The sequence below is a fragment of the Heptranchias perlo genome, chromosome 10, assembly GCF_035084215.1.
Source record: "Heptranchias perlo isolate sHepPer1 chromosome 10, sHepPer1.hap1, whole genome shotgun sequence".
NCBI lineage: Eukaryota > Metazoa > Chordata > Chondrichthyes > Hexanchiformes > Hexanchidae > Heptranchias > Heptranchias perlo.
In genome coordinates, this window is record NC_090334.1 from 84,178,217 (window position 1) to 84,199,436 (window position 21,220).

Sequence of the window (21,220 nt, forward strand, 5' to 3'; positions counted from 1 at the left end):
ACCACCACCTTCTCAAGGGCAATTAGGGATGGGCAATAAATTCCGGCCTCGCCAGCGACGCCCACATCCCATGAACGAATAAAAAAAAAGAATAGCGTAGATGCATTTAAAGGGAAGGTAAATAAACACATGAGGGAGAAAGGAATAGAAGGATATGCTGATCGGGTGAGATGAAGTAGGGAGGGAGGAGGCTCGTGTGGAGCATAAACACCGGCATAGACCGGGTTGGGCCGAATGGCCTGTTTCTGTGCTGTAAATTCTATGTAATTCTAAGTAATGTATTACTAGTTGATTTCCCACAGTTGATTTTAATCCCCCCCCCTGCCTGGTGGGAACCAGTCCCGGGGTGGGGACAGGTAAAACGGAGTGCAGGAGATTTACCCACTCCGCTCCCGCCCTGATTTGACCGACTGCAATTTTAAATTACAGGTGGCAAGCACGCTCTCCCCAAGCGGGAGGGTCCTCTTTAAATATGGAGATCAGGCTTCGATGATGTAGTCGGGGCCCAATCTGCTATTTTAACCTGAGGTCAAACCCGCCGGGCACAGGAGCCAGGGCCCGAAGAGGCCCAGCGAGGTAGGATCTCAGATCAACCAAAACACTGCCAACGCTGGAAATCTGAAATAAAAACAGAAAATGCTGGAAACACTCAGCAGGTCAGGGCAGCATCTGTGGAGAGAGAAACAGAGTTAATGTTTCAGGTCGATGGCCCGTCGTCAGAACAGGAAGGTGTTGTAGATTTGATTGAGTAGAATTGGCCTTTTTTCCTGGAGTTTAGACGAATGAGAGGTGATCTCATTGAAACGTGTAAGATTCTGAGCGGGCTTGAGAGGGTAGACGCTGAGAGGCTGTTTCCCTTGACTGGAGAGTCTAGAACAAGGGGGCAGAGTCACAGGATAAGGGGTCGGCCGTTTAGGACCGAGATGAGAAAAAGTTTTTTCACTCAGAGGGTTGTGAATCTTTGGAATTCTCTACCCCAGAGGGCAGTGGATGCTGAGTCGTTGAATATATTCAAGACTGAGATCAATAGATTTTTGGACATTAAGGGAATCAAGGGATATGGGGATCGGGCGGGAAAGTGGAGTTGAGGTAGAAGATCAGCCATGATCTTATTGAATGGCGGAGCAGGCTCGAGGGGCCGTAAGACGGAGTGGGGGGGACGAAAGAACAAAAGGGAAGGTCTGTGATAGGGCGGAGGACAGGAGTGATTAAATGACAAAAGGGATGATGGTGCAAGGCAAGGAGGGTGGTAATGGGACAGGTAAAGAAACAAAAGATGGGTCTAGAGGAGCTGTAAATGGCAACACCAGAACCGTTACCAGCACCTACAGTCTGAGAAAATGGGAGCAGTGGTTGTGATCTGAAGTTATTGAAATCAATGTTGAGTCCGGAAGGTTGTAAAGGGCCTCATTGAAAGATGAGGTGCTGTTCCTCGAGCTTCCATTGAGCTTCATTGGAACAGTGTGAGAGGCCGAGGACAGAGTGGGAATGGGACGGGGAATTAAAATGGCAAGCGACCGGCAGCTCAGGGTCACACTCGTGGACTGAGCGGAGGTGTCCAGCAAAGTGATCACCCTCTCTGCGTTTGGTCTCCCCAATGTGGAGGAGACCTCACTGTGAGCAGCGAATACAGGACAGTAAATTGAAAGAAGTACAATTAAATGTACATTCTTACATTTTTGTTTAGCATCCTTGGGCCTCCCCAGGGCCTTCACCCCTCCTCCCAGGGACCCCTCCTGCCGCCTGATTTTAACAGCCGCTTCCCACCGACTTCCCAGCTGTTAAAATCAGCCTCACTTCCTCGCTACTGCTCCCAGACAGGCCCCGCCGCTCGCTAGGCCGCGTTCCCGCTCCCAGACAGGCCCCGCCGCTCGCTAGGCCGCGTTCCCGCTCCCAGACAGGCCCCGCCGCTCACTAGGCCGCATTCCCGCTCAGGAGTCAAAGCTAAGAGTAGCCTACAGGCGAAGTGGACTTAAAGGGCGCCCTAATCTCTGCACCCGATAAAATCACCATGAAAAAGCTGTTGGATTGTCATAAGAACCCAATTGGTTCTCCAGTGTCCTTCAGTGAAGGAAACCTGCCGTCCTTACCCGGTCTGGGCCTATATGTGACTCCAGTCCTGCATTATGTGCTGGACTCCTATTGCCCTCCAGGTAACTCGGGATGGCCAATAAATGCCAACCTGGCCAGCGTCGCCCACGTCCCCAGCGCAGGGAAAAGGTGGATGGGGCCAGGAAATAAGCTGGGCAGTTATGGAGACCAATCGTTGAAATTCCCTGAAAGATTTCGGCACAGATCTGAATGCACTGGGCAGAAACCAAGCTTCCATCTGCAGCGACTCACATCCAACCACTGATCCACCAGTTCATCTGCTTCACCCTGAAAAGGCAAGGTTCCACAATCCGTGATTTTCCTCAGCTCCGACTGCAGGTGTCGACAGATGTTTCTCATTTCATCCACTTTCTCCTGCTGGTTGCTCAACTCTAGTTTCACTTCATCGACCTGTGGTAAAATATAAAGAAGTCCACACTCAGCTCTGAGTTACAACAGGTGTTGACACAAATTCTTACAATGGAAGGGTTGTACAGGGAGGGAAGCTGCAGCTGGCAGGAAACACAAAAATATAAGGAAAGTCAAAAAAGACCATTTGGCAATCATCCGCTCTAGAGCGGTCCCAGCGGATTGGAAGGTAGTAAATGTGACCCCGCTATTCAAGAAAGGAGGGAGAGAGAAAACAGGGAACGACAGGCCAGTTAGTCTGACATCAGTAGTCGGGAAAATGCTGGAATCCATTATTAAGGAAGTGGTAACAGGGCACTTAGAAAATCATAATGTGATTAGGCAGAGTCAACATGGTTTTATGAAGGGAAATAGTGTTTGAAAAATTTATTAGAGTTTTTTGAGGATGTAGCAAACAGGGTAGATAAAGGGGAACCAGTGGATGTAGTATATATAGATTTCCAAAAGGCATTCGATAAGGTGCCACATAAAAGGTTGTTACACAAGATAAGGGTACATGGGGTTGGGGGTAATATATTAGCATGGATAGAGGATTGGTTAATGGACAGAAAACAGAGAGTAGGGATAAATGGGTCATTTTCAGGTTGGCAGGCTGTAACTAGTGGGGTGCTGCAAGGATCAGTGCTTGGGCCTCAGCTATTTACAATCTATATTAATGACTTAGATGAAGGGACCGAGTGTAATGTATCCAAGTTTGCTGACGATACAAAGCTCGGTGGGAAAGTAAGCTGTGAGGAAGACACAAAGAGTCTGCAAAGGGATATAGACAGGTTAAGTGAGTGGGCAAGAAGGTGGCAGATGGAGTATAATGTGGGGAAATGTGAAGTTATTCACTTTAGTAGAAAGAATAGAAAAACAGAATATTTTAAATGGTGAGAAACCAAATGGTGAGATTTGGGTGTCCCCGTACAAGTAACACAAAAAGTTAGCATGCTGGTACAGACTGGAAGGCAAATGGCATGTTGGCCTTTATTGCATGGAGGTTGCAGTACAAGTGTGAGGAAGTCATACGACAATTGTACAGAGTTTTGGTGAGACCTCACCTGGAGTACTGCGTAAGGACGGATATACTTGCCTTAGAGGCGGTGCAGCGAAGGTTCACAAGATTCATTCCTGGGATGAGAGGGTTGTCCTATGAGGAGAGATTGAGTAGAATGAGCCTATACTCTCTGGAGTTTAGAAGAATGAGAGGTGATCTCATTGAAACATACAAGATTCTGAGGGGGCTTGACAGGGTAGAGGCTGAGAGATTGTTTCCCGTGGCTGGAGAGTCTAGAACAAGGGGTCTTAATCTCAGGATAAGAGGTCGGCCATTTAGGACTGTTATTTATATTAATGATTTGGATGAGAATTTAGGAGGCATGGTTAGTAAGTTTGCAGATGACACCAAGATTGGTGGCATTGTGGACAGTGAAGAAGGTTATCTAGGATTGCAACGGGATCTTGATAAATTGGGCCAGTGGGCCGATGAATGGCAGATGGAGTTTAATTTAGATAAATGTGAGGTGATGCATTTTGGTCGATCAAATCGGGCCAGGACCTACTCCGTTAATGGTAGGGCGTTGGGGAGAGTTATAGAACAAAGAGATCTAGGAGTACAGGTTCATAGCTCCTTGAAAGTGGAGTCACAGGTGGATAGGGTGGTGAAGAAGGCATTCAGCATGCTTGGTTTCATTGGTCAGAACATTGAACACAGGAGTTGGGATGTCTTGTTGAAGTTGTACAAGACATTAGTAAGGCCACACTTGGAATACTGTGTACAGTTCTGGTCACCCTATTATAGAAAGGATATTATTAAACTAGAAAGAGTGCAGAAAAGATTTACTAGGATGCTACCGGGACTTGATGGTTCGACTTATAGGGAGAGGTTGGATAGGCTGAGACTTTTTTCCCTGGAGAGTAGGAGGTTAAGGGGTGATCTTATAGAAGTCTATAAAATAATGAGGGGCATAGATAAGGTCGATAGTCAAAATCTTTTCCCAAAGGTAGGGGAGTCTATAACGAGGGGGCATAGATTTAAGGTGAGAGGGGAGAGATACAAAAGGGTCCAGAGGGGCAATTTTTTCACTCAAAGGGTGGTGAGTGTCTGGAACGAGCTGCCAGAGGCAGTAGTAGAGGCGGGTACAATTTTGTCTTTTAAAAAGCATTTGGACAGTTACATGGGTAAGATGGGTATAGAGGGATATGGGCCAAGTGCAGGCAATTGGGACTAGCTTAGTGGTATAAACTGGGCGACATGGACATGTTGGGCCGAAGGGCCTGTTTCCATGTTGTAAACTTCTATGATTCTATTCTATGAGGAGGAATTTCTTCACTCAGAGGGTTGTGAATCTTTGGAATTCTCTACTCCAGAGGGCTGTGATGCTCAGTCATTGAGTATATTCAAGACTGAGATCGACAGATTTTTGGACTCTAAGGGAATCAAGGGATATGGGGATCGGGCAGGAAAGTGGAGTTGAGGTAGAAGATCAGCAATGATCTTATTGAATGGCAGAGCAGGCTCGAGGGGCCGTATGGCCTACTCCTGCACCTATTTCTTATGTTAATTTCCTATGTAGAACAACTCTCCCATCGAAGCCCATCCCTCCAGTACATTAACTCTCCCATCGAAGCTCATCCCTCTAGTACATTAACTCTCCCATCGAAGCCCATCCCTCTTGTACATTAACTCTCCCATCGAAGCCCATCCCTCCAGTACATTAAATCTCCCATCGAAGCCCATCCCTCCAGTACATTAACTCTCCCATCGAAGCCCATCCCTCCAGTACATTAACTCTCCCATCGAAGCCCATCCCTCCAGTACATCAACTCTCCCATCGAAGCCCATCCCTCCAGTACATTAACTCTCCCATCGAAGCCCATCCCTCCAGTACATCAACTCTCCCATCGAAGCCCATCCCTCCAGTACATCAACTCTCCCATCGAAGCCCATCCCTCCAGTACATCAACTCTCCCATCGAAGCCCATCCCTCTTGTACATTAAACCTCCCATCGAAGCCCATCCCTCCAGTACATCAACTCTCCCATCGAAGCCCATCCCTCCAGTACATTAAACCTCCCATCGAAGCCCATCCCTCTTGTACATTAAATCTCCCATCGAAGCCCATCCCTCTAGTACATTAACTCTCCCATTGAAGCCCATCCCTCCAGTTCATCAACTCTCCCATCGAAGCCCATCCCTCTAGTACATTAACTCTCCCATCGAAGCCCATCCCTCCAGTTCATCAACTCTCCCATCGAAGCCCATCCCTCCAGTTCATCAACTCTCCCATCGAAGCCCATCCCTCCAGTTCATCAACTCTCCCATCGAAGCCCATCCCTCCAGTTCATTAACTCTCCCATCGAAGCCCATCCCTCCAGTACATTAAATCTCCCATCGAAGCCCATCCCTCCAGTACATTAACTCTCCCATCGAAGCCCATCCCTCCAGTACATTAACTCTCCCATCGAAGCCCATCCCTCCAGTACATCAACTCTCCCATCGAAGCCCATCCCTCCAGTACATTAACTCTCCCATCGAAGCCCATCCCTCCAGTACATCAACTCTCCCATCGAAGCCCATCCCTCCAGTACATCAACTCTCGCATCGAAGCCCATCCCTCCAGTACATCAACTCTCCCATCGAAGCCCATCCCTCCAGTACATTAACTCTCCCATCGAAGCCCATCCCTCCAGTACATTAACTCTCCCATCGAAGCCCATCCCTCCAGTACATTAACTCTCCCATCGAAGCCCATCCCTCCAGTACATTAACTCTCCCATCGAAGCCCATCCCTCTCGAACATTACTTCACCCACCTTGTCAAATCTCAATGATTTTACAGATATTTACCTTATTCATTAGGCTCTGTAGCTTTTCTTTCCCCATGTAAGGTGAGTGTCCTGGAATGGCATCCTCTCCTTTCTGTATCGAGGTTGTAAGATCCTTTTTGAAGTTTTGAAACTCCCTGAGGAAGGCCACTAACACACAGCACTGGTCCTGCCTGAGGATATAACAAAGCACAGAAGGTTCTCACAGAGGAACGAAGAGCTACAATACAGAAATGGAAGGTTATCATTGGGGAATGGATATGAAAGATGTGTGATAGATTATCATAGATGTATGGAAAGGTATAATAGAGGAATGGGCTTTGGGTAGGGTAGCGGAGGGAAAAACTACAATCATTTAAGAAGTAGGTGCAAACTAATCCCACTGCCCCACTCTCAGCCCCATAGCCCTGTATCAATCCCAAACTAATCCCACTGCCCCACTCTCTCCCCATAGCCCTGTATCAATCCCAAACTAATCCCACTGCCCCACTCTCTCCACATAGCCCTGTATCAATCCCAAACTAATCCCACTGTCCCGCTCTCTCCCCATAGCCCTGTATCAATCCCAAACTAATCCCACTGCCCCAGCCTCTCCCCATAGCCCTGTATCAATCCCAAACTAATCCCACTGCCCCACTCTCTCCCCATAGCCCTGTATCAATCCCAAACTAATCCCACTGTCCCACCCTCTCCCCATAGCCCTGTATCAATCCCAAACTAATCCCACTGCCCCACTCTCTCTCCATAGCCCTGTATCAATCCCAAACTAATCCCACTGTCCTGCTCTCTCCCCATAGCCCTGTATCAATCCCAAACTAATCCCACTGCCCCACTCTCTCCCCATAGCCCTGTATCAATCCCAAACTAATCCCACTGCCCCACTCTCTCTCCATAGCCCTGTATCAATCCCAAACTAATCCCACTGTCCTGCTCTCTCCCCATAGCCCTGTATCAATCCCAAACTAATCCCACTGCCCCACTCTCAGCCCCATAGCCCTGTATCAATCCCAAACTAATCCCACTGCCCCACTCTCTCCCCATAGCCCTGTATCAATCCCAAACTAATCCCACTGCCCCACTCTCTCCCCATAGCCCTGTATCAATCCCAAACTAATCCCACTGCCCCACCCTCTCCCCATAGCCCTGTATCAATCCCAAACTAATCCCACTGTCCCACCCTCTCCCCATAGCCCTGTATCAATCCCAAACTAATCCCACTGCCCCACTCTCTCCCCATAGCCCTGTATCAATCCCAAACTAATCCCACTGTCCCACCCTCTCCCCATAGCCCTGTATCAATCCCAAACTAATCCCACTGCCCCACTCTCTCCCCATAGCCCTGTATCAATCCCAAACTAATCCCACTGCCCCGCTCTCTCCCCATAGCCCTGTATCAATCCCAAACTAATCCCACTGTCCCGCTCTCTCCCCGTAGCCCTGTATCAATCCCCAAACTAATCCCACTGCCCCGCTCTCTCCCCATAGCCCTGTATCAATCCCAAACTAATCCCACTGCCCCACCCTCTCCCCATAGCCCTGTATCAATCCCAAACTAATCCCACTGCCCTGCTCTCTCTCTTTTGCATCAACTTGGCTTGTTATTCTCTTGAGATGTGATGGATGTGGGCTGATCTAATTAAGGTCTTTAAAAATAATAAAAGAATTCAATAGAGAAGCTGTTTGCTCCGATAAATCTGGAACGAGGGGGCATGATCTTAAAATTAGGGCCAGGCCGTCTAGGAGTGAAATCAGGAAGCACTTTTTTTTACACAAAGGGTAGTGGAAATCTGGAACTCTCTCCCTCAAAAGACTGAGATTGATAGATTTTTGTTGGGTAAGGATATCAGGGATATCGATCAAAGGCGGGTAAGTGGAGTTGAGGTACAGATCATCCTTGATCTGATTGAATGGCGGAACAGGTTTGAGGGACTGGATGGCCTACTCCTGTTCCTATGCACTTATGCTCCTAAAAACCTTCATAATTTTAAAAATCTCCATTAAATCTCCTCTTAGCCTTCGCTGCTCCAGTGGAAATCAGTCCCAGTATCTCGAGTCTCTCCTCATAAATATAGTTCCTCATCCCTGGCATCCTCTTGGTGAATCTACGCTGTTCGCTCTCTGTAGCTTTAATGTCCTTTCTATAATGGGGTGTCCAAAACTGCACACAGTGGTCGAACTGTGGTCTGACCAGTGTTTTGTACAAATTCATCGTTAATTCTTTACTCTTGTACTCAATGCCCCATTCATCAAACCCAGAATGCTGTTGACCTTTTTAATGACTTTAACTACCTGCATTCCCAATTCCAGGGAATGATGTATTCCAGCCCCCCCCCCCGCTCCTTAGCTCAGATCAACTAACTTGGCCCAATCCTTGGATCTTCCTTTCCTGTGTGGCTCAGTACCAGACTGGAGAGTGCCACTCACCCATTGACCCACTCGAGTGCAAACCTCAGAAGTACTCAGCAGCTCCCAGCGTTTGGCCCGTTGGCTCCCTGTCTGAGAAATCCAGTTTGAACTCTCTTGGAAGTCAAACAAAGACCAGGATGGAACAACCCAACCCAGGTCTCCAGAACCAGCACAAAAAAGCCCTGTGCCGGCTCTTTGAGAGAGCTATCCAATTAGTCCCACTCCCCTGCTCTTCCCCCGTAGCCCTCTAAATATTTTCCCCTTCAAGTATTTATCCAATTGCCTTTTGAAAGTTACTATTGAATCTGCTTCCACCGCCCTTTCAGGCAGCGCGTTCCAGATCATAACAACTCGCTGCGTAAAAAAAAATTCTCCTCTGGTTCTTTTGCCAATTATTTTAAATCTGTGCCCTCTGGTTACTGACCCTTCTGCTAGTGGAAAGAGTGTCTCTTTATTTACTCGATCAAAACCCTTCATGATTTTGAACACCTCGATCAAATCTCCCCTTAACCTTCTCTGCTCTAAGGAGAACAATTCCAGCTTATCATAGAATCATAGAAGTTACAACATGGAAACAGGCCCTTCGGCCCAACATGTCCATGTCGCCCAGTTTATACCACTAAGCTAGTCCCAATTGCCTGCACTTGGCCCATATCCCTCGATACCCATCTTCCCCATGTAACTGTCCAAATGCTTTTTAAAAGACAAAATTGTACCCGCCTCTACTACTGCCTCTGGCAGCTCGTTCCAGACACTCACCACCCTTTGAGTGAAAAAATTGCCCCTCTGGATCCTTTTGTATCTCTCCCCTCTCACCTTAAATCTGTGCCCCCTCGTTATAGACTCCCCTACCTTTGGGAAAAGATTTTGACTATCGACCTTATCTATGCCCCTCATTATTTTATAGACTTCTATAAGATCACCCCTTAACCTCCTACTCTCCAGGGAATAAAGTCCCAGTCTGTCTAACCTCTCCCTGTAAGTCAAACCATCAAGTCCCGGTAGCATCCTAGTAAATCTTTTCTGCACTCTTTCTAGTTTAATAATATCCTTTCTATAATAGGGTGACCAGAACTGTACACAGTACTCCAAGTGTGGCCTCACCAATGCCCTGTACAACTTCAACAAGACATCCCAACTCCTGCATTCAATGTTCTGACCAATGAAACCAAGCATGCTGAATGCCTTCTTCACCACCCTATCCACCTGTGACTCCACTTTCAAGGAGCTATGAATCTGTACTCCTAGATCTCTTTGTTCTATAACTCTCCCCAACGCCCTACCATTAACGGAGTAGGTCCTGGCCCGATTCGATCTACCAAAATGCATCACCTCACATTTATCTAAATTAAACTCCATCTGCCATTCATCGGCCCACTGGCCCAATTTATCAAGATCCCGTTGCAATCCTAGATAACCTTCTTCACTGTCCACAATGCCACCAATCTTGGTGTCATCTGCAAACTTACTAACCATGCCTCCTAAATTCTCATCCAAATCATTAATATAAATAACAAATAACAGCGGACCCAGCACCGATCCCTGAGGCACACCGCTGGACACAGGCATCCAGTTTGAAAAACAACCCTCGACAACCACCCTCTGTCTTCTGTCGTCAAGCCAATTTTGTATCCAATTGGCTACCTCACCTTGGATCCCATGAGATTTAACCTTATGTAACAACCTACCATGCGGTACCTTGTCAAATGCTTTGCTGAAGTCCATGTAGACCACGTCTACTGCACAGCCCTCATCTATCTTCTTGGTTACCCCTTCAAAAAACTCAATCAAATTCGTGAGACATGATTTTCCTCTCACAAAACCATGCTGACTGTTCCTAATTAGTCCCTGCCTCTCCAAATGCCTGTAGATCCTGTCCCTCAGAATACCCTCTAACAACTTACCCACTACAGATGTCAGGCTCACTGGTCTGTAGTTCCCAGGCTTTTCCCTGCCGCCCTTCTTAAACAAAGGCACAACATTTGCTACCCTCCAATCTTCAGGCACCTCACCTGTAGCGGTGGATGATTCAAATATCTCTGCTAGGGGACCCGCAATTTCCTCCCTAACCTCCCATAACGTCCTGGGATACATTTCATCAGGTCCCGGAGATTTATCTACCTTGATGCGCGTTAAGACTTCCAGCACCTCCCTCTCTGTAATATGTACACTCCTCAAGACATCACTATTTATTTCCCCAAGTTCCCTAACATCCATGCCTTTCTCAACCGTAAATACCGATGTGAAATATTCATTCAGGATCTCACCCATCTCTTGTGGTTCCGCACATAGATGACCTTGTTGATCCTTAAGAGGCCCTACTCTCTCCCTAGTTACCCTTTTGCCCTTTATGTATTTGTAGAAGCTCTTTGGATTCACCTTTGCCTGATCTGCCAAAGCAATCTCATATCCCCTTTTTGCCCTCCTGATTTCTCTCTTAACTCTACTCAAAGCTTCTCCAGTCTCTCCACATAACTGAAGTCCCTCATCCCTGGCACCATTCTGGTAAATCTCTTCTGCACCCTCTCTAAGGCCTTGACATCCTTCCTAAAGTGCGGTGCCCAGAATTGGACACAATACTCCAGCTGAGGCCTAACCAGTGATTTATAAAGGTTTAGCATAACTTGCTTGCTTCCGTACTCTAAGCCTCTCTAGTCTGAGCGTTCACAAAGGGAGATAGTTGGAAATGCCCCACTCACCAATCATGGATGTTCCTCTTTGTCTCTTCCCATACTTTCTCCGTTGCGTGAAGCCCCTCTCGTGCTTCTCCTCCGAGCGCAGGACTCACCGTGAACAGATGCTCCATCAGCTCCCTCAGTCCATCGAGTTCTGTTGTTTTTGACTGAAGTTCAGTGTCCAGATCATTCAGATATCTCAGCCTGGGCATCAGAGAGTCACAATTACAGCAAGGAACTTCATACAAATAAAAACCGAACCAAGAAGGCACTGTCCCATCAAACACTCCCAGGGCAGGTACAGCACGGGTTAGATACAGAGTAAAGCTCCCTCTACACTGTCCCATCAAACACTCCCAGGGCAGGTACAGCACGGGTTAGATACAGAGTAAAGCTCCCTCTACACTGTCCCATCAAACACTCCCAGGGCAGGTACAGGGTTAGATACAGAGTAAAGCTCCCCCTACACTGTCCCATCAAACACTCCCAGGGCAGGTACAGCACGGGTTAGATACAGAATTAGGCATGTTCTCACTGGCAAAGTGCTGTTTGTAGTAACTAAAGGGACTGAATAATGTTGACCATGACGAGCTGTCTCACCCTGTCCAGAACAGTAGAACCAGAGGACACGGCCCGCACTTGGAGGGCGGCAAATTCAAAACTAATCCGGGGAGACATTATTTCAGTGAGTGAGTGGTCAATCTCTGGAACAGGCTCCCCCGGGGAGACAGTGGGAGCAGAGAGTGTTGATTCATTCCAATGTAACATTTTGGGATCCAGTATCTGAGTAATTTGAGACCTGACGTGTGGTGAGTGTAACAGGCTCGGGAGGAACAGGTGACTTTGGACCTATGGTTCCCAGAGCTCTCCACCACTGGGGGTTTTCCTCACCTCGTGTCTGGGTCTGTTGGAGACTCACTGATGGAGATTGATTGCTATGATTAGTCAATAACTCCATTATCGTTGTATCAACGACTACCAGGGTGGGAGAAGGTGAACTAGACGGACCTTGGTCTTTTATCGACCAGCAATTCCTGTGTTCCTAATCTCTATTGCTCCTAATCGCACTGAAAATAACTTAGTCCCTGAGGTTTCACTTTTAGAATTCTGTATTCGCTGAACTGACCTTAGAAAGATTCGGGACCTCAGCTCCGTAATAATTTCCACTCCACAGTTCTTTTCGACTGTCTACCTGCTTTTTTCTTAGCTGGAACAGGAAGCCAAAAACTTGATCTCTAACCCTCTGCCAGCTCTCCGTGCCTGAGGATTTGGCCAATCAAGCTGGCAATTTAACCCAGCATCTTGGATCAGAAACCTCATTGGGCCACCCACATTGGCCATTCGGACATTGCAAGTGTGAATGTTTACTGGAACATTCTTCACAAGCCTCCAATTGTCTCAAGCTGATGTGGAACGCAGGAGGCATCATTTCTGCTCACACTGTTCTGTCTGTGTTCTAATCCCCATCCACAGGAGCTGTGTGTTGTGGGTTTAACCCTTTGTGAGATGAATTTAACTGAATCGAATTACCCCAAAGGTGAGATTTAATAGAGGTGATCAAAATCGTGGACGGTTTTAATAGAGTAAATAAGGAGAAACCATTTCCACTGGCAGGAGGGTCAGTAACCAGAGGACACAGATTTAAGATAATCGGCAAAAGAACCAGAGGGGAGATGAGGAGAAATTCTTTTACGCAGCGAGTTGTGATGATCTGGAATGCGCTGCCTGAAAGGGCGGAGATTCAATAATAACTTTCAAAAGGGAATTGGATAAATACTTGAAGGGGAAAAATTTTCAGGCCAAGGGGTAAGAGCAGGGGAGTGAGACTAATTGGAGAGCTCTTTCAAAGAGCCAGCACAGGAACGATGGGCCAAATGGCCTCCTTCTAAGTTGTATCATTATATGATTGTATAACCAAGGTTCTATACAAGTTTAACATAATTTTTCTGCTTTCTATCCCTCTAGAGATGAATCCCAGTGCTTGATTTGCCTTTTAATGGCCTTATTAACCCGTTACTTTTCATGATTTGTGATTTGTGGAGTGTTACGAACGGTACAAACCTGTGCTGCACTGCAGGGAGCGTTGCTTCATTTAACCGAGCTCCTCCAGCGCACTTTTCAATCTCCTGCAGGTCTTTGATAAGATCGCTTTGTCTTGCGCAGAACGCTTTGCGTAAGTCTTCCTGCGCCGTGTGCTCCTGCCCTCTGCGACCCAGCCCAGCACCCTCCGCTCTGCGACACAGCGACACAGCAAGATCCCGGCACCAAGTCCTTTCTCCCGAACTCCCGCTCTCGAGGCGAATCTTAGCCGCGTTCAATGTTTCGTCCAACTCGAGGGCCCTGTCCTGGAGGGACCTCGCCTCCGCCTCCTCCTCTGACCTCCCTTTAAGAGCCCGCACTGTCCCCTCCCCCTCGGGGTCCACGGCCCGCAGTAACCTCAGGAACCCATCGAGGGCTCCAAGCGCCTCCTCAGCATCCCGCGCCCGCGATCCAATCTCCCGACACCGCCGTGCGTGACCAAGAGCGACGGCACGCACTGCGTCACGGTCCCCCAGGTCCAATCTGATGGTGGCCTCGTTCTCCCCGCTCTGAAGGCCTTCACAGGTTTCTATCTGGGACTTAGTCTGAGTTTGGAGATTCTGAAGAACAATTGAAAAGAATTATAACAATTGCATATCATAACAGGCTCGAGGGGCTGAATGGCCTCCTCCTGTTCCTACGTAGCACTCTCAGCTCTGAGTAAGAAGGCCTTGGGTCCAAGCCTGGAGGTGGATGTTAAAGATTCCGCGGAACCCGTCTGAGGAAGAGCGAGGAGGTCTCCCGGTGCCCTGGGACAACATTCCCCCCTCAACCAAATAGGGACTAACTGGTCAACCATCTCATTGCTGAGTGTGGGGTCTTGCTGTGTGCAAAATGGCTGCTGCATTTCCCCACATAACTACGGTCAGCGCGCATCCAAAGTAATTCGCTGCTGACATTTCAACGTATCGTCGCGGGGAGATTGTTCACTAAAAGGAGTTTTCACGATATTAAGGGGAACTGATGGGGTAGATGGAGAGAAACTATTTCCGCTGGTTGGGGAGTCTAGGACTGGGGGACATAACCTAAAAATTAGAGCCAGGACTTTCAGGAGTGAAGTTAGGAAACACTTTTACACGCAAAGGGTGGTAGAAGTTTGGAACTCTCTTCCACAAATGCCAGTTGATGCTCAATTGCTAATTTTAAATCTGAGATTGATAGATTTTTGTTAACCAATGGTATTAATAGAAAAACAGAATATTTTTTAAATGGTGGGAAACTATTAAATGTTGGTGTTCAGCCGGATTTGGGTGTCCTCGTACAAGAAACACAGAAAGTTAACACGCAAGCAATTAGGAAGACAAATGGCATGTTGGCCTTTATTGCAAGGGGGTTGGAGCACAAGAGTAAGGAAGTCTTACTACAATTGTACAGGGCTTTGGTGAGACCTCACCGGGAGTACTGTGTACAGTTTTGGTCTCCTTATCTAAAGGAAGGATATACTTGCCTTAGCGGGGGTGCAACAAAGGCTCACTAGATTAATTCCTGGGATGAGAGGGTTGTCCTATGAGGCGAGGTTGAGTAGAATGGGCCTATACTCTCTGGAGTTTAGAAGAATGAGAGGTGATCTCATTGAAACATATAAGATTCTAAAAGGGCTTGACAGGGTAGAGGCTGAGAGGTTGTTTCCCCTGGCTGGAGAGTCTAGAACTAGGGGACATAGTCTCAGGATAAGGGGTCGGACGTTTAGGACTGAGATGAGGAGGAATTTCTTCACTCAGCAGGTTGTGAATCTTTGGAATTTTCTACCCCAGAGGGCTGTGGATGCTCAGTCGTTGAGTATATTCAAGACTGAGATCGATTTATTTTTGGACACTAAGGGAATCAAGGGATATAAGGATCGGGCGGGAAAGTCCAGTTGAGGTTGAAGATCAGCCATGATCTTATTGAATGGCGGAGCAGGCTCGAGGGGCCGAGTGGCCTCCTCCTGCTCCATGTTGCTAAAGTGCTTAGAAAGGGAAAAGGGGAAAAGGATGTGACATCTTCCCTGAGGTTGCTGTCAAATCAGGATTGTTTCTATCTGTGTGCGTTGTTAATTGTGTTCAGGAGGTGGTTATCGATTGGGAACTCTCTCGGATACTTTTTATAGGAGAGTTTAGCTAGGGCGTGGGGTGTGCGAGAGGAATCTCTGTGAATAAAGGCTTGGAAGCAACTAAAGACCAGGCTCTGGTATTCTTTCCTTCACCACATGGCTACCCAGTTTTAACATGCATGAAGTGATTGGATAAGGAGGTGTCTCAGTCTCTGGCTGTGGGGGGGAGGGGAGATGACCGGGTACCCTGGGTCCCGGCCAGCCCACCGCGGTTTCCATGGAGACTGGTTGGGGGGGGTGGGGTGGAGCCTCTGCTTGCCCCAATCGAGGGCAGTGGCTAAAAGGAGAGCGGGGTGGGGGACGTGGTCACTGTGGGGGGAGGGGGGGTGGGGGACTCCCAGGCCATGAGATTCCTCGTCCCGGGGGTACCAGCCCACAGAACGGCAGATGTGGGCAGTGGCCTGAACAGTTCAAAAAAAATTTTGTGGATTGCACAGACCCACAAGGCAAACGGGGCCAACTGAAAGTGCAGCCAGGAAAAGCCCCTTTCAGACCATGAAGTGGGGGCCTCTGGCACTGAAAATACAGACAGAAAACTCTCCGTCCCCAGCTGTAAAACAGCAGCACCGTCCAGCGGTCTGCGTCCCAAGGCTCCAGGTGCGGTGAGAGAGATCAGGAATACGGTCAAAGAAAAACTTTTACCTGAGGAAGGAGGAAGTCTCCGAAAGCTTGTGAATTTAAAATAAAATTGCTGGACTATAACTTGGTGTTGTAAAATTGTTTACAATTGTCAACCCCAGTCCATCACCGGCATCTCCACATCAAAGAAAAACTGGACACGGGTCTTGGTGGATCGAGCAAGTTTACTTCGGGCTGGCGGTACGTGGGGGAGTTTCAGTGTCCAATCACGTCTCTCAGAGAGGTCTCCAAGGATCAGCTTGGCGTGCAAGGACTTGCGTTACGTAGGCTAGTGCCAAAGGAATATTTCCATTCTATCCTGCATGAGACCAGTGCAAACAAAAACACTGTGCTGCTACTTCATCTTTCATCCTTGATTTCAAATCCCTCCATGGCCCTCGCCCCCCCTCTCCCTCTATCTCTGTGACCTCCTCCAGCCCCTACGACCCTCCGAGATCTCTGCCCTCCTCCAATTCTGGCCTCTTGCGCATCTTCGATTTCCATCGCTCCCACCATTGGCGGCCGTGCCTTCAGCTGCCTGGGCCCTAAGCTCTGGAATTCCCTCCCTAAAACTCTCCCCGCCTCTCTCTCCTCCTTTAAGACGCTCCTTAAAACCTACCTCTTTGACCAATCTTTTGGTCACCTGTCCTAATATCTCATGTGGCTCGGTGTCAAATTTTTGGTCCAATAATCGCTCCTGCGAAGCGCCTTGGGACGTTTTACCACGTTAAAGGCGCTATATAAATGCAAGTTGTTGTTGTCGTACCTTCAGCATCTGCAGGTGCGGCTCCTGCTTTAAGCTCAGTCCACTCAGTGTCTTTGGTTCACTCTGAAACTGCAGCAACGAGTTGTGCAACGGAGTAATCTGCTCCTCGGTTGTTTCGAGTGCAGTGAGGGCGGTTCTCAGGGATTCCTCTCTGTAACACACACACACACACACACACGCGTGTCAACACCATATTGGCCGCGGACAATTTTCAGGCATCCATGTTGGGTGTCTGAAACAGGCGCTCGGCCCCTCGCCTCCGCTAATGAGGGGCCTAACGCCTAATCTAGACCCCTCAGGGAAACTGGCCTGCGCCCGGGCCTACTCTGCCCAAGCTTTTACGGCCTGGACGCAGCCTGGCAAGTGGCCGCCACCAAAAAGTGAAGTAAATGGGGTTTTTTTTTTGTACTTTAATGTAGAGCAGGAGCGCTCCTCCCGGCCCCACAGAACTCCAGCTGGCCCCGGTCGGCCCCCTTCACCTGCTATCCTCCCCCTAACTCCCGCCACTTACCTGAGGCCACTGCGGGTGAGGCCCAAAAGGGTGAGGTCCATGTGGAAGCCGACAAGTGCCAGCAGCTCGACCGGAATATTTAGATAAGGGCCAATTTCGGGCCAGTCTCGGGCCTCTATGTTCGGGCAGGCAGGCGGGCACAGCACCCGAAAACAGGCCCCCCGACTAATTTCTACCCCAATGACTGCACAGGAGTTGGGAGCTCGGTTCCCTGCTGAGAAGGTGGGATCTCTGAGCTTACTGTAAAGAGAGAGAGGGCCACACAGAGCGGAGTTAGGCACTGAATGAGAAAAAGGAGAGACTGAGAACGTGAAAGAGCAGCTAGGAACAGGGACTGAGAAAGAGCGAGGATCCAGAATAGGCTGAGAAAGAGCGAGGATCCAGAATAGGCTGAGAAAGAGCGAGGATCCAGAATAGGCTGAGAAAGAGCGAGGATCCAGAATAGGCTGAGAAAGAGCGAGGATCCAGAATAGGCTGAGAAAGAGCGAGGATCCAGAATAGGCTGAGAAAGAGCGAGGATCCAGAATAGGCTGAGAAAGAGTGAGGATCCAGAATAGGCTGAGAAAGAGCGAGGATCCAGAATAGGCTGAGAAAGAGCAAGGATCCAGAATAGGCTGAGAAAGAGCAAGGATCCAGAATAGGCTGAGAAAGAGCGAGGATCCAGAATAGGCTGAGAAAGAGCGAGGATCCAGAATAGGCTGAGAAAGAGCAAGGATCCAGAATAGGCTGAGAAAGAGCGAGGATCCAGAATAGGCTGAGAAAGAGCGAGGATCCAGAATAGGCTGAGAAAGAGAGAAAGACAGAGAGAGGAGCTAATAACAGGGAAATATCGAGAATGAGACAGACAGAAAGCAAGAAGCTTTGAACTAAGAGGAATTGAACCCAAAAGACCAATGTCCTGACAGGAAATTCGAACAGACTTTGGGATTTATCCTTTTTTTTACCTTATTTAAGTGTGCACCCCTTCTGTTTCTCCCCAGCAGGAGGGGACAGAGCTGACTGTCGGACACAGAGCGCTGGTCTGGATTTCTGATCCCATTTTAAGGGTCATTTCACCAGGAATTCAGGCACGGAGGCCGGACGGAAAATCCTGTGCGGTCCTCTGACCTGCAGCTCCCAATTCCCGACAGGTGTTCCCGGCGGGCAAAACACCGGCCAGAGAGCCTGAATTTCTAAAACGCCTCTTCACAATCGCAGACCAGATTGGCGGGCCGGACGGAAGGAGTACCTGCAGTGGAGGGCTTGCTGCAGCTGTGTCGATTCCCCTCTCAGCCTGTTGATGTCCGACGTTCTCGTGTCTTCAGGCAATCTCTGCAGTTCCATCGCCACCGCGTCAAACTGGGAGAGGTGAGAGGTCACCTCGGTCTGGGCAGCCTAAGGATGAGTGTTAGAAAAGATATGTCTTATTTCAGGAGTGAGTGCAGGATGTGAAGGGACGGAGTGACTCAATGCATCGAGGCTCAGTGACGAAAAGATAGAATTACATTACATAGAGCCTATAGCACGGAACCAGGCCATTCGGCCCAACTGGTCTGTCCTCCATAAGAACCTCCTCCCAATTAACTCTTCCCACCCTCTCCCCCCAGATCCCTCTATTCCTTTCCCCCTCATTAATGCATCAAGCATAGAGTACAAAAGCAAGGAAGTTATGCTAAACCTTCATAAAACACTGGTTAGGCCACAGCTGGAGCGTTGTGACCAATTCTGGGCACCGCACTTTAGGAAGGATGTCAAGGCCTTGGAGAGGGTGCAGAGGAGATTTACTAGAATGGTACCTGGGATGAGGGACTTCAGTTATGTGGAGAGACGGGCGGCAGGGAAAAGCCTGGGAACTACAGACCTCTGTAGTGGGTAAGTTGTTAGAGGGTATTCTGAGGGACAGGATCTACAGGCATTTGGAGAGGCAGGGACTAATTAGGAACAGTCAGCATGGTTTTGTGAGAGGAAAATCATGTCTCACGAATTTGATTGAGTTTTTTGAAGGGGTAACCAAGAAGATAGATGAGGGCTGTGCAGTAGACGTGGTCTACATGGACTTCAGCAAAGCATTTGACAAGGTACCGCATGGTAGGTTGTTACATAAGGTTAAATCTCACGGGATCCAAGGTGAGGTAGCCAATTGGATACAAAATTGGCTTGACGACAGAAGACAGAGGGTGGTTGTAGAGGGTTGTTTTTCAAACTGGATGCCTGTGTCCAGCGGTGTGCCTCAGGGATCGGTGCCGGGTCCGCTGTTATTTGTTATTTATATTAATGATTTGGATGAGAATTTAGGAGGCATGGTTAGTAAGTTTGCAGATGACACCAAGATTGGTGGCATTGTGGACAGTGAAGAAGGTTATCTAGGATTGCAACGGGATCTTGATCAATTGGGCCAGTGAGCCGATGAATGGCAGATGGAGTTTAATTTAGATAAATGTGAGGTGATGCATTTTGGTAGATCGAATCGGGCCAGGACCTACTCCGTTAATGGTAGGGCGTTGGGGAGAGTTATAGAACAAAGAGATATAGGAGTACAGATTCATAGCTCCTTGAAAGTGGAGTCACAGGTGGATAGGGTGGTGAAGAAGGCATTCGGCATGCTTGGTTTCATTGGTCAGAACATTGAATACAGGAGTTGGGATGTCTTGTTGAAGTTGTACAGGGCATTGGTGAGGCCACACTTGGAGTACTGTGTACAGTTCTGGTCACCCTATTATAGAAAGGATATTATTAAACTAGAAAGAGTGCAGAAAAGATTTACTAGGATGCTACCGGGACTTGATGGTTTGACTTACAGGGAGAGGTTAGACAGACTGGGACTTTTTTCCCTGGAGAGTAGGAGGTTAAGGGGTGATCTTATAGAAGTCTATAAAATAATGAGGGGCATAGATAAGGTCGATAGTCAAAATCTTTTCCCAAAGGTAGGGGAGTCTATAACGAGGGGGCATAGATTTAAGGTGAGAGGGGAGAGATACAAAAGGGTCCAGAGGGGCAATTTTTTCACTCAAAGGGTGGTGAGTGTCTGGAACGAGCTGCCAGAGGCAGTAGTAGAGGCGGGTACAATTTTGTCTTTTAAAAAGCATTTGGACAGTTACATGGGTAAGATGGGTATAGAGGGATATGGGCCAAGTGCAGGCAATTGGGACTAGCTTAGTGGTATAAACTGGGCGACATGGACATGTTGGGCCGAAGGGCCTGTTTCCATGTTGTAACTTCTATGATTCTATGATTCTATAGACTGGAGAAGCTGGGGTTGTTCTCCTTAGAACAGAGAAGGTTAAGGGGAGGTTTGATGGAGGTGTTCAAAATCATGAAGGGTTTTGATAGAATAAATAAGGAGAAACTGTGCCCAGTGGCAGGAGGGTCGAAACCAGAGGACACAGATTTAAAGTAATTGGCAAAAGAACCAGGGGGAAATATTTTTATGCAGCGAGTTGTTATGATGTGGAATGCGCTGCCTGAAAGAGCGATGGAAGCAGATTTAGTAGTAACTTTCAAAAGAATTTTTCCTCAAACTGTGGGACTCCTCCCCTCCCTCAGTTTCCCCTCAAACTGTGGGACTCCTCCTCTCCCTCAGTTTTCCCTCAAACTGTGGGACTCCTCCTCTCCCTCAGTTTTCCCTCAAACTGTGGGACTCGTCCTCTCCCTCAGTCTCCCCTCAAACTGTGGGTCTCCTCCCCTCCCTCAGTCTCCCCTCAAACTGTGTGACTCCTCGCCTCCCTCAGTCTCCCCTCAAACTGTGGGACTCCTCCCCTCCCTCAG

General features: G+C 48.3%; 1 protein-coding gene across 1 annotated transcript in view; it reads right to left on the bottom strand.

Moving 5' to 3' along the window:
- LOC137326802 (nesprin-2-like) overlaps positions 1-21,220 on the bottom strand; it is a 130,122-nt gene that overhangs the window by 27,717 nt on the left and 81,185 nt on the right. The window contains exons 16-22 of the mRNA XM_067992196.1: positions 18,705-18,850; positions 16,966-17,116; positions 13,472-14,049; positions 11,435-11,614; positions 6,352-6,502; positions 3,596-3,652; positions 2,344-2,502 (exon numbers count right to left, since the gene is read on the bottom strand). Of these exons, the coding sequence (XP_067848297.1) occupies positions 2,344-2,502; positions 3,596-3,652; positions 6,352-6,502; positions 11,435-11,614; positions 13,472-14,049; positions 16,966-17,116; positions 18,705-18,850 (1,422 nt within the window). The remainder of the gene's footprint in view (positions 1-2,343; positions 2,503-3,595; positions 3,653-6,351; positions 6,503-11,434; positions 11,615-13,471; positions 14,050-16,965; positions 17,117-18,704; positions 18,851-21,220) is intronic.